The sequence below is a fragment of the Littorina saxatilis genome, linkage group LG12 (assembly GCF_037325665.1).
Source record: "Littorina saxatilis isolate snail1 linkage group LG12, US_GU_Lsax_2.0, whole genome shotgun sequence".
Classification (NCBI taxonomy): domain Eukaryota; kingdom Metazoa; phylum Mollusca; class Gastropoda; order Littorinimorpha; family Littorinidae; genus Littorina; species Littorina saxatilis.
Window position 1 is genome coordinate 9,671,261 of NC_090256.1, and position 12,751 is coordinate 9,684,011.

Sequence of the window (12,751 nt, forward strand, 5' to 3'; positions counted from 1 at the left end):
ACGCACACAAACACACGCACGCACGTACGCAAGCACACACACACACACACACACGCACGCACGCACACACACAATCACACGCAAACACGCACATGCATACACATACAAACACTTTGATACAAAATGATTACTGTAACAAAACCAGAATCCTTTATCATTTAAAACAGCTTTGTCCATCTCCTTTAATGTTGAAGTATGCCACCGTAGTGAACAACAATCACAGATGGATATAACCTTCAATTGCATTTCGTCCACAGAACGTATGTACAAACTGTGTGAGTAATACAAATAAATAGACCGAGGTAAAACAGAAACAGATGTAACTCATTGGGCAAGCTGTAAAATAAACACGCCCTTTCTTTTGGCATCCCTTCCTAAAACATAACTTATGAAAATGTCAGATGTGTTACTCTCGTGATGAAAACTTCAGAGCACAAACCACACCAACCCATCGAAATTAAAACTCCAATCAAAACTACATGGCAAATTTCACTTAAATGAGCATTATACCCACACACACACATTAACATTACATGTGCCAATTTGTAAATCGTAGACATTCTGAAACAGAAAGATATTTACGTACAATAAATAATTAAGCTTTGTTGTCCGTTGGTCTTTTCATAGATATATACCTCCTTATCGATGGTCTTTTGCTCAGAACCTAACCCTTGGGCAGCCCTAATACTCAAAGAAAACGACAAACAACTGCATACTGTACATTTAAAACGACGCAAAAGTGAAACATACATAATCCTTGTTATGGGGGCCAGGACATAAAAAGACAGAATCGCTGCTTTCGTGTCAGCAATATTTATCACTAGAATGAATACCCGCTTCGCCGGGTAGCCGGCTTCGCCGGGAAGAAGTACTTAGAGCCGTACGCCGGCTTCGCCGGGTCCGAACAATGGACCCGCCAAGCTTAGGTCCCTCCCAGATTCGTGGAATGGGAACAGCACGAAAATGATTCAGTGGCCATAATGCCATTCCTGACCATATCGAGTCCCATCCTTGTCGACGAATGTAACCGTGTTAATCACCTTTGGAGGCGAACTCCACTCAAACAGGACTGAGCAAGTTATGGCTTCTCCAAGGAAGGCCAGTACATAAAATTACACAAAAGCCGCCAGACCACATCACAAACAGAACTGAACAATGCACAGGTGTTGCTCATATAGAGAGAGACACACACACACACACACACACAAAAACACAGAGAAGCCGTATGTATAGAGAGATAGATGACAGTGTATTTTTCGCGTGGCTGTAAATTGATTCGACCTTTGCACTTTTACAGTGAGGATAATTTACGGGTCCAATTTACGTTCTGTACACTGCGTTGACCTTCTAAAAATAGTAACAGTAACAGAACGCCGGGAATATCCGAAGACGCTCAGCGCAGTGGACAGCGCAGTGACATTCTAAAAATAGTAGTAAGCTGAGGTGGAACCAAAATAGCTGAGGTGGAACCAAAATCGGTTCCGCGCTGCGCGCTGAGAGCACGTGTTGAAATATCGACCAGGTTGTGTCGTGTCCCGGGTCTACCTGAATATGCCCACCAAATTTGAAGCAGATCCATCGAGAACTTTGGCCGTGCATGGCGAATACACAAATACACAAACACACAAATACACAGACAGATACACAAACACACAGACAAACAGACACAAGTCGTATATATATATAGACGCAGCTGGAAAGGTTAAGCTTACACAACCAACGGTATGATCACAAGCGGGTATATATCGAAAAGAAGAAAAAAAGATATAGTTAGCCTGTTTTTATACAAAAAGAATGACTACAAAACCTACATCGGTCAGACAAACAAACAGCTAGCTACACAAACACACACACACACACACACACACACACACACACACACACACAACACACACACACACACACAACACACACACACACACACACATACTATGGAAAGCCGTTTGGCTCATAACCATTACGCGTGTAATAAAACATAAATACACGCGTAATAAATGACTAATACACGTGTATTTATTTCTTATTGCACGTGTAATTTATCTTTTTTCTCATGCTATGGAATAGCATAATGATTAAATACACGTGTAATAAATATTTCATACTCGTGTAAGAAATGATTAAATACACGCGTAATTAACATTTCATGCGCGTGTAAGAAATATTTAAATACACGTGTAATTATTTATTACACGTGTATTTAAATATTTTTTACACGCGCATGAAATGATTATTACGCGTGTATTAACTATTTCTTACACGCGCATGAAATATTTCTTACGCGTGTATTAAATATTTCTTACACGCGCATGAAATATTTATTACGCGTGTATTTAATCATTTCGTACACGTGTATGACATTTTTATTCCACGTGTATTTAATCATTTCGTACACGTGTAAGACATGATTAAATACACGTGTAATACATTTTTCATACACGCGTAAGAAATTAATAAATACGCGTGTAATAAATATTTCATACAAGCGTTAAAAATGCAGGAGTCACGTGGTTAAGCGACTTAAAAACTCGGATTGGGAATCCACATGAAAAACACTCTATGCGTCTTCATCGCCTCGCTTTGCACGCTTACAGCTCAAGATGGCGGAAGCGGCAAACGTCAATGTCACCTTAGAAGGTTTGCGAGAACAATTTAACGCCTTTGCCCAGGCTCGCACAGCATTGGAAAGGTAAGTTACTTGTTTTATCAGATGAAGTCGGTTGTTGTGCGCGCGAACCGGAAGTAGAATAGACGAGAGTTGTTGCTTTGCATGTCGTATATTTTCCGATTCAAGTTTTAAGTTTATTACGGGTGTATGTAATGATTAAATACACGTGTATTTAAATAATTTCCTACACGTGTATTTAATCATTTCTTACACGCGTATAAACTATTTCCTGCACGTGTATTTAATCATTTCTTACACGCGCATGAAATATTTATTACACGCGTATTTAATCATTTCTTACACGCGCATGAAATATTTATTACACGCGTATTTAATCATTTCTTACACGTGTATGAATTATTTATTACACGCGTAAAAATGATTATTACACGTGCATTAATCATTTATTACACGTGTATCAATTATTTATTACACGTGTATTTATGTTTTATTACGCGTGTAATGGTTATGAGCCAAACGGCTTTCCATAGAGAGGACTTGGAGAGGACAGCACGTTTCGCCCTGCAGTCCGGACTGACGATCTAACAGCGAACGACAAGAAGCAGAACATGCAAACGCTACAAAAACCCACGTGGCGCACATGTCATTTCAGTTTCCAAAGTTGTAATTGCATGTTGTTTAATCCACGAAAACACGTATACGTTCCTTGCCAGTGCATTCAAACAGGTCACCTATTCTTGATTCTGTGATCTGAGGATGAGCGTCGCTTGTTCATTCCAATGCTTGTTATGCTCTCAGGTGCCAGTAGACTGGTTCCGCATACCTCTCACTTACTCTATCACAAATGTCGTGTGCATTTAGAGCGCTTACTTCCCTTTGTTTGTCAGATGTGTGTTTTGTAGAGTTCTGTTCAAAGCACAGATAAGATGCGCTCAAGGCATATTGTCAAGAAGTTCTGATCTGAGAGGGTTCAGTACAACGTCTCCCACAAAGGCACTAAATTAAATTCTCAACACACAGAGAAGGAGATATTTATTTCTCAACTTTCAGCCACCGTTGCTGGTCTTTGTTTGATATGTTCTGTGATATTCAAACTATTACTCAACTACAATTGTGCAGTTCTTTCCTTTCGGGTTTGCGCACATGTAGGAATAGTCTATTACTACTCGTTGGTCTTCACGAATTCTTTAAACGACTCAGCAGCTTTCCACAATCCAACTTTAAGCATCCTTTCTGGGTACGTGACAGACAGGACAAATAACTGCCATCGGGCTTTTGCCACTATGCCGCCACCGACACTCGGTGGTTCCGTAAGTCAGTCATTATCAGCACACATCACAGTAAGTTCAATCGTTGATTCTGCAAAAAGCACTTTCAGCACTCTTGGCAACTATCCACAGACGGACAGGAAAAAGTCAAAGTCGTTCATCTCTTCTCCGTAGTGAAGCCAGTCCCAGATCTTCTGGTTCCGATCTTCGTCCAGATATTGTGACTTGATGCTTTCTGGAATCTTTGGTTTGGGCGGCTTGGACGCTTTCAGCTCGTCGTAACTGTTGAACCTGCAATACATGAGTTGACGAAAGGTTAAGAGATGCCATGTCAACCCTCAAGAGGTATGTACTTGCACTGTGCAGCCAATCGAAAAAAAGCGAATAAGCATTAAAGCTGAGCTGCATCTACTTGTTAACGTCTGTAGTGAGGCCTCAACGTAACTAGACTCAAAAATCAACACCACAATTGCAAACACATTAACCATTAACTCGTCCGTGCGACTCGGATGTGACAAAACAAAGGAATCATCACCAAAGTTAGGGTTACCCTTACCTATAAGCGATAGGTTTTTCTGTGTTTGGAACCTGGGTGTTTGTACCCAGGTTCCAAACAAAGAAAGCCCTATCGCTTAGGTATTACTTCACGATAACAAAAGCAGAAGAGCTACTAACACGTTACACAGGCGTACTAAACACACCTCGGCCGCCACAGTGCAAATAGAACTCACAAACAAAAGCAGTGCATGGAATCAAAACCAAAACTACCAATAATACTTTTCCAGGCTTCCATGTGAAACTTCGTTGTCATTATCAGGAATTGATGCCCGACCAGAGCCTAATGGAATTCCGACGGATTCACAGAATCTGTTTAGTTGTAAACAAAGAAACCAACACCACTTGATTGAATTAAAGTGGCCTATCCCAGCAAAACTTACTTTTGTGGCGAGACCTGTATACTCTTCAGCTTGGCAGCCAGGCTGTTGGTACCAAGCGACGTCAGCATGTGTTCATCCCTCTTCAGATGATGCCCTCCACCAGGGCGGACCCTCACCGCTTCAGAGTCACTCGGCATACGGTGAGACTGGTTCGGAGGTTGAAGCTGACTGTCAGTGCCGAGCGTGTCACCGAGACGAATCGTGCTCTGGGTCTGAAGCTGACTGTCAGTGCCGAGCGTGTCACCGAGACGAATCGTGCTCTGGGTCTGCAGGAGAGCGTTCTCCTTCATGAGCTTCTGCTCGTCGAAGTCCTCGTCGTCCTCCTTGACGGATTTGATGATGTCTTCCACCTCCTTCCTCAGCTTGACGAGCTCAGGGGGCATGTTGGCCTTGAGGGGCAGGTAAAGGTTGGAGCGGGTCCGCAGCTTGTGAGGATGGATGCCCATCCGCCGACTGGCAGTTCCCCCCGTGGGAGCGGAGTGGGCGTAGAGGCGACGCATCTGCTCCGAGTCTGCGTTGAGGCTGATAGGGATGGAGTTGAGGTGCTCCCGCGTCCACTTGGTGTCGCCCGTGTTGGACAGGAAGTGGACCTTTGAGCTGAGAGCGACGCGATTGTCGTCGTACTGAAGGTCGTCGCTGGCGTAGGGTTCCTGTCATGACAGAGAAATGATGTTCCTTGTATTTTGTGTGTGTGTTTCTTTCTATCATTCTTTCTTTCTTTCTTTCTTTCTTTCTTCCTTTCTTTCTTTCTTTCTTTCTTTCTTTCTTTCTGTCTTTCTTTCTTTCTTTTTTTCCTTTTTTTTCTTTGTTTGTTTGTTTGTTTTTCTCTTTCTTTTTCCACTTTGTCAATCGTGTGTTTGCTCTTTTTCAGCCTGTCTTTCTTTAAACAAAATATATAATGAAACAGAAATGTGGGTAACAAAGGACACACCCATGATAGTAAAAGACAAAGAAATTCGTATCGGTTTTTGAAATATTTCAGTCAATTAATGATATGACACGTGCACTAACCGATCGGCCCAGCTTCACCGTACTCGGAAGAATGTGCCTACTTAATTGACTTATTTTTCGTTAAAAATAGGAATGTAAACTTCTGAAGGTGACGGAGAAAGGTGACAGATAGGAGCATGTACCACTAAATGTGAGCTACGACGGCTGGAGAGGATAAGAGATAGACAAACTGATACAGACAGACAGAGACGTAGAAAGAAAACAAACAAGAGACAAAGGGCAGACAAGCAAACAGAAGGACTGACGGCAAAAAGTCAACAAACAGACAGAGATGGTTGTCAGTTCCCAACGTCCCTTCAACATGTTTGGCAAAACGAGGCCGAACAGACGGGGGGGGGGGGGGGGGGTACAGGCAGACAAGCAAAGCGACAGGCAAGCAGACATCAAGACAAACATTCATCCAACACGACACTCAAATCGGTTATCCATACACTAACCTGAAACATGGCCCTAAGGTCCGTACGGAATCGGTTGTTGATGGAGTTCCTCCCTTTATCCACAGGAAGCAGATAGCTGATCCCGTGACTCACTCGGTTTCTGGTGATGGCGTCCTTGATGGTGGGCAAGGGGGGCAGGTCCGGCCACTCGTACTCGAGCAGCTCGATCGCGGGATCATCGGGGCCTCCGGCATAGGCCCCGGCTTCCCCGGGGCCTCCTGCGGCTTGGCGGGCCGTTAGGCGGGGGTGGGCGGGGGAGGTGCGAGGCCTGTGTACCCTGATGCTGGGGTTGGTCGGTTCTGGTGGCATGGTGATAGTGGTGATAGTTTTGGTGATGGTGGTGGTGGTGTGAGGTCAAGGTTGAGTAAGTTCAATGTCACTTGAGGTGTTGATGAGGTCAGCTTTGAAGGTTAAGTTGCCAGTGGCCTGATGCTGGGGTTGGTCGGTTCTGCTGGCATGGTGATAGTTTTGGTGGTGGTGGTGGTGGAGGTATGAGGTCAAGGTTGAGTAAGTTTAAAGTCACTTGAGGTGTCTGGCGGTGAGGTCAGGTTCGAAGGTTGAGCTGCCACTATCAATTCATCGTTTGATGATATGAAGATACTGCTTATCAACGTCAGGATAAGCGATAGGAGAAAAAATCCTTCGTTGTGACCAGTCAATGGGAGGATTTATTTGTTCAAAATGCTTGAAAGATTTTCCAGTTTAAGTCTCATCCTCGGTACACAAGGCTGTCATTGCTGTGAAGGTGTAAGCCACAAAAAATGTTGACGACGCTTTCGCTCTGACAAGTGCAGACTACAGGGCTTGTGGGTTTGGTCTGGAAAGGTGCGCCACCTGTGCTTAGCTGAAAACAAAGGTTTGTAGCACTGAATGAAAACAATGAAGTAACTTATGACTTGCAATAAACGTTTATCTACCACCACTATTCTGTCTTTAATGAAAAATCGAAACTACTGAATTAAATCCTGGATCACAAGACCATCACAACACTGATATGTATGTCGTTCAACATGTAGCCTTGACATCCGTTGGTAAACCTCCAATCAGTTTATTGACTTTTTGTCTAACCACATAGACATGTTCCTTTTTTCGTAAAATTATGTCGAACGTCGTTCAGTGAGCGACTGATTTTAGCGGTCGGTTCAGTTTTGCTATGTACCCAACTGGTATCGGTGGGGTATTTCTAATCACAAAAGAAATGGTTGTATGAACGGTCAGTGCTTTCTAAATGGCCAGCGGGCACCATTGGTGGTTATTCCAATCAGTAGGTTCTCGTCAGGGAGGATTTTATTCCAGCGTCGCGGACGACGCTGGTAGCTGCGGTCGGGAAGACTTTCCACGAATTTGCCTGCAGGGCGCCGCCATGTTTTCTGTGCTCGACTGCGAGCAGACCACAGGCACATTACACCCAAAATTCTTGTAGGCATACACAGACGCAACATAGCATATACAGACAATAACACCCACAACACTTCAACTGCATATGAAAGGAATAAAAATAAATCCGCAAATCAATCGCGCACAAAACACCAGAAAGAAAAACAAGGAGTACCAAAGCGGCGTGCAGAAACTAAACTGACTCGGAGACTGAGAAGAAACATTTATCACACGATGTGGATAGCAAACATTAAAATAAAACAGATAAGTCAAGCAAAAAATAAACACAAATATCGAAAACACAATAAACAAAGGTAAAGAAAACAAAAAGAGATGCTTGCCGACAGTCAGTGTGTGTGTGCGTGGTTTGCCGTGTGCGTCAGCTGGGGGTGTGTGTGTGTTTGTGTTTGTGTGTGTGTGTGTGTGTGCGTGCGCGTGCATGCGTGCGTAGGCTACGTTCTTGCGTGTGTGCGTTCGAATGAGAAAGAAGAGAGAGAGAGGATTGAACAATGAGGTCACGTTCTCTGTCACATGAATACATATACACACACTGAAGGCTACTTCGGACACGAACACTTGCCAACAACTGTGGTTGGACATGCTTTTGAAATGTAATATTTTTTCGACATGATTTCTGGACATACGAATCCCGCTGTGTTGCCTACTGATGTTGCGAATGATGAAGGTTTTGAGTTGACTGACCTTGAGGAGGGATTGCATCAGGCGTTTATCGTCTCAAATTATATCCTTGCTACTTTTCAGGAGTCAACTATTGCCATTCATGGTAACTTGGATAGTCAATGTTTTTATTTGTTTGATTCCCATCAAAGAAACAGAAATGGTAACCATTCTTCAAATGGCGCTGCAGTTTTGATGTCATCAAGTTAATTCCTTTGCAGAATTGATTGATTTTCTCAAAAGCCATTATCAATGTGTTTATCAATTAACACCTGTTCATTTCTGTCCAACTGCAATGCAAACTCAATGTGGAGGAAACAAGGATTCATTACAAACAAGTCATCCCTGTACATCAACAGATTTATGTACCTCAATCAATACTGCTAGTATGAGTGACAGGAATCTAAAAGAAAAAACAACCAAACGCAAATGTACTACTACTTCTACGACTCGTTTGAATGTAAAACAGAAATGTAACACTATCTGTGACAATGACGGTTCTACGACTCGTTTGAAGGACAGTATAGATCGAACCTTAACCCACAACTACGACAATTTGTGTCAGACTTTTTTGAACAGGAAAATATGCCTCTGTTCAACAGTAACCAAAACATGGAAGATGTTTTTGAAACTTTACAGAAATGTAACACAGCCTATCTGTGACAATGTTGCTTTTGAATTGAACCCACATTTGTTGAACAGGAGAGAATGTTCCTGTTCAACAGTGCCCAAAACACTGAATCTGACGTTTTTGAATCTTTTCTGTCATCTAACTGAATCTGACGTTTTTGAATCTTTTCTGTCATCTAACCCAATTGCTCATGACTTCATCGATCTTGAACATGCCTACTTTTCAAAGAAAGACAGACAAAAGCGAAATCTGCATGTTAGCCATCTGCCTGAAATGGTCAATGCACTTTTGTAAAATTGTCACAGCTGTAATGCACTTTTGTGAAATGGTCAGTGCTGTTGTGCACTTATGCAAAACTTGGTGCTGTGCTGTTAACATTTGAACAAAATGCATTTTGTTCAAATGTTTAGTGCAACTTGCTACTATATAATCGCTGTATGCGCTTTGTGGTAATAATGCACTGTTGTGAAAAGTTTGCGCTAAATGTTGGCACTATGCATCATTGTTGGAGCACCCTCCTGTAGATGCACCATGCTGAAAAATGTACTTATGAATCAAGCATTGACTGAAATAAACAATTTATATATCCAGCACAACATGCAATTCATTAACTTTTGACCCTAACCTTTAACACTTCCCAAAATAAATCTTTGGTGGACATTGCATCGACGCTGTTCATTTTGAATGAACATTTTTCTTGTTGAATGGAGTGGTCAGGGCTGATGTACTGCACGAGAAAGTTACCAACCGGTCAGGAGCCAGCCTCGGTGTTTGATTGGTTGGAATGAAGATTTGTTGTGATTTTCAACGAATCAGACCCCGAGATTTATTCTCTCCCGTTTGGGTGGCATCCACTTTCGTTTCGTGCATCTCAGTCCTGGTCTTCGTGTCAAGAGAACTGACCTTCACAGAACTAATCAGTATATCGACTTCGACAAATATCTGAACCTTTCTTCCACCAGTTATGTTGTACTTCGTATACTATGTAAGTCATGACAGAACGAGCTCAAGTTATCAAGTTGAAGCAATAGGTTACAATCAAAAACCTCTATAAATACATATAAGTATATCATAGCCTACAAAAACACTTCTGAACATAGACTCACTGTTCTGCAGCTTAATCGTATGTCTCCTAGCTAATATTCCTATCACACAAGATAGGCCAGTAAGGCTCTAGTTAATTAATCTGAATGGCGGCCACTTCTTGAAAAAGCTTACGCCACAATTGTCACATTATTAACTGGTACCCTAATGATTAACTGAGGGCTGTTAAGTTACAAGAAACAACACCTCTCGGTCAAAACACTGCCAAGAGATATAGCGTCACTTAAAGGAATAGCACAGTCCTCTCCCACAAGATAGACCAGTAAAGCTTTAGTTAATTAATTTGTATGGCCACTTCTTGAAAAGGCTTACACCACAATTGTCACATTATTAACTGGTACCCTAATGATTAACTGGAGGGCTGATAAGTCACAAGAAACAACACCTCTCGGTCAAAACACTGCCAAGAGATATAGCGTCACTTAAAGGAACAGCACAGTCCTTCCCATAAAAACAGTACAGCTCACCGTTTCACATCCTGTCAGGCTTTTACATGAGATAAGAACAATCCCTACTCGGACACATACCCAAATATCAACATCCTGAGACAGGGCCGGACCCAGGGGGGGGGGGGGTTCCAGGGGTTCCGGAACCCCCCCCCCCCCCCTGGAAAAAGCATGTACCTTGTTTTGACTTTTACTAGTTTTAGCACCAAAACAATGCTGCTCTTAACCCTCAAAACAAGGCCCAGAATGCACCAGATTGCACAGATTTTAACCGTTTTTCAAAAATTTTCCGGGGGAGCATGCCCCCGGATCCCCCTAGTTCGCGCGCCTGCTTTGATGATTTGCCCCCCCCCCCCCCCAAAAGGAGGAACCCCCCCCCCCCTTACAACTCATTTGGTCCGGCCCTGTGAGAGCTTACTGTGCACAGTAAGAATATCCTCTCTCTCTCTCTCTCTCTCTCTCTCTCTCTCTCTCTCTCTCTCTCTCTCTCTCTCTCTCTCTCTCTCTCTCTCTCTCTCTCTCTCTCTCTCTCTCTCTCTCTCTCTCTCTCTCTCTCTCTCTCTCTCTCTCTCTCTCTCTCTCTCTCTCTCTCTCTCTCTTTCTTTCTTTTTATCAGTATTGTAATCTGCATGTTATGTTATGCTCCGGCCTTACTTGTAGGCGAACGGTATGTTATATGTCCGTCTGTCTGTTATGTCCTAATGTTGTATAATATATATATATATATGCCTTGTATACTTGCCATTTACATATTATATTATACATGTTGAAGGATGAATGATGATACATTGCAGACGGATGCATGTTATTGATTAAAATCCCCACAATGATGTGCTTGGCAAATAAATAAATAAATAAAATAAGAAATAAAAATATCCTTAGATGTAATTTCACACAAACAGGACAAAAATTTTCCGTAAAGAAATGTATTCATTTAAAAGACTCTGCACGGAGAGAATGTTCTGGTTTCTTGTTGATGTTCAAGTAAAGGGATGTTCTCTCCCCATGTACAAGTCTAGTCAGATCTGAGATGGTGAATTAAATTGTGTACACAAGAAGGGCAGTGACTTGAAGCACATCAACATGTGTCAGGGAACTCAAAAGATCTCAAATGACGCACGATGATCTCATTACACCGTGTCTAGCACATACCTATTAACTGTAACCAATAATTAACTGATCTCTGATGACAGACTATTCTACTCCGCGTAAAGCCTTCAACATACTTGCCATTTACATTATTCAACTTTTACCATGAGCACACAGCTGCTAAGCGAGAAACGATTAACATTGTTGACTAAATCACAAATGTGTCAGAAAGCATGAAAGACTCGAATCAAATGATCTCTGGTGAAACACCATTCTTCGTCACGGCCTTCAAAACACTTCTAACTCTTACCGTGAACACGCCGCTGCCAAGCGAGAAACGATTAACATTGTTGACTAAACAAAACAAATGTGTCAGTAAGCATGTAAGACTCGAATCAACTGATCTCTGGTGAAACATTATTCTTCGTCACGGCCTTCCAAACACTTCTAACTCTTACTGTGAACACGGCGCTGCCAAGCGAGAAGCGACCACTCTTCTTGACTAAAACACTCGCGGTGCTTATGCGCTGATTTTAACCTGACACCCGATATCGCACGGGAAGGGACTGATAACGCTTTATAATCCACTCCAATGCAAACAACAACGCAAATTTGTTTTGCATTCAGGAACGAGGCATTGTGCACCCGACCTCGAGCCCCCCAAAGGGTTCTTTCACCGGGGTGGTAATAGTCGATAGATAACCAGAGTCAATATTGGGTTCCGCTCTGCATCTCGCGCTTTACCGGTAATTGGCAGGGTCATGCTCGTTATTGGTTAGCTTTCTTCCTGTTGGCTTTGACTTTTGATTGGGGTGGTTGTGGTTGTGAGTGGTTGTATGTAATAGCGCTGTGATTTTAGAGATTGTGTAAGTATTGTTGATAGTTTTAGATGTGTGTGTGTGTGTGTGTGTGTGTGTGTGTGTGTGTGTGTGTGTGTGTGTGTGTGTGTGTGTGTGGGTCTGTCTGTGTGTCTGTGTGTGTGTGTCTCTGTGTGTGTGTCTGTGACTATAATTGTGTCTGTGGGTCTGTCTGTGTGTGTGTGTGTCTCGCTGTGTGTGTCTGTGTGTCTGTGACTATAATTGTGTCTGTGTGTGTGTGTGTCTGTCTTTTTGTGTCTAACTTGAATTTACGACAGGTCTCAAATGT

The 12,751-nt window shown here is 42.6% G+C and overlaps 1 protein-coding gene across 2 annotated transcripts; it reads right to left on the reverse strand.

The window, feature by feature from the left end:
• Window positions 1-2,241: 2,241 nt before the first annotated feature.
• On the reverse strand, window positions 2,242-12,061 carry LOC138981215 (uncharacterized). 2 transcript variants are annotated; one of them, XM_070354060.1, is made up of 4 exons: window positions 11,916-12,061; window positions 6,281-7,124; window positions 4,833-5,482; window positions 2,242-4,185 (listed from the first exon to the last, which is right to left on the reverse strand). In XM_070354060.1, exons 2-4 carry the CDS (start codon window positions 6,587-6,589, stop codon window positions 4,017-4,019), a joined length of 1,128 nt encoding a protein of 375 aa, XP_070210161.1. In that variant the 5' UTR covers window positions 6,590-7,124; window positions 11,916-12,061; the 3' UTR covers window positions 2,242-4,016. The 2 variants fall into 2 exon arrangements, with proteins under 2 accessions (XP_070210161.1, XP_070210162.1); XM_070354061.1 differs by lacking the exon at window positions 11,916-12,061 and having other exon boundaries at window positions 6,281-7,428.
• Window positions 12,062-12,751: the final 690 nt, after the last annotated feature.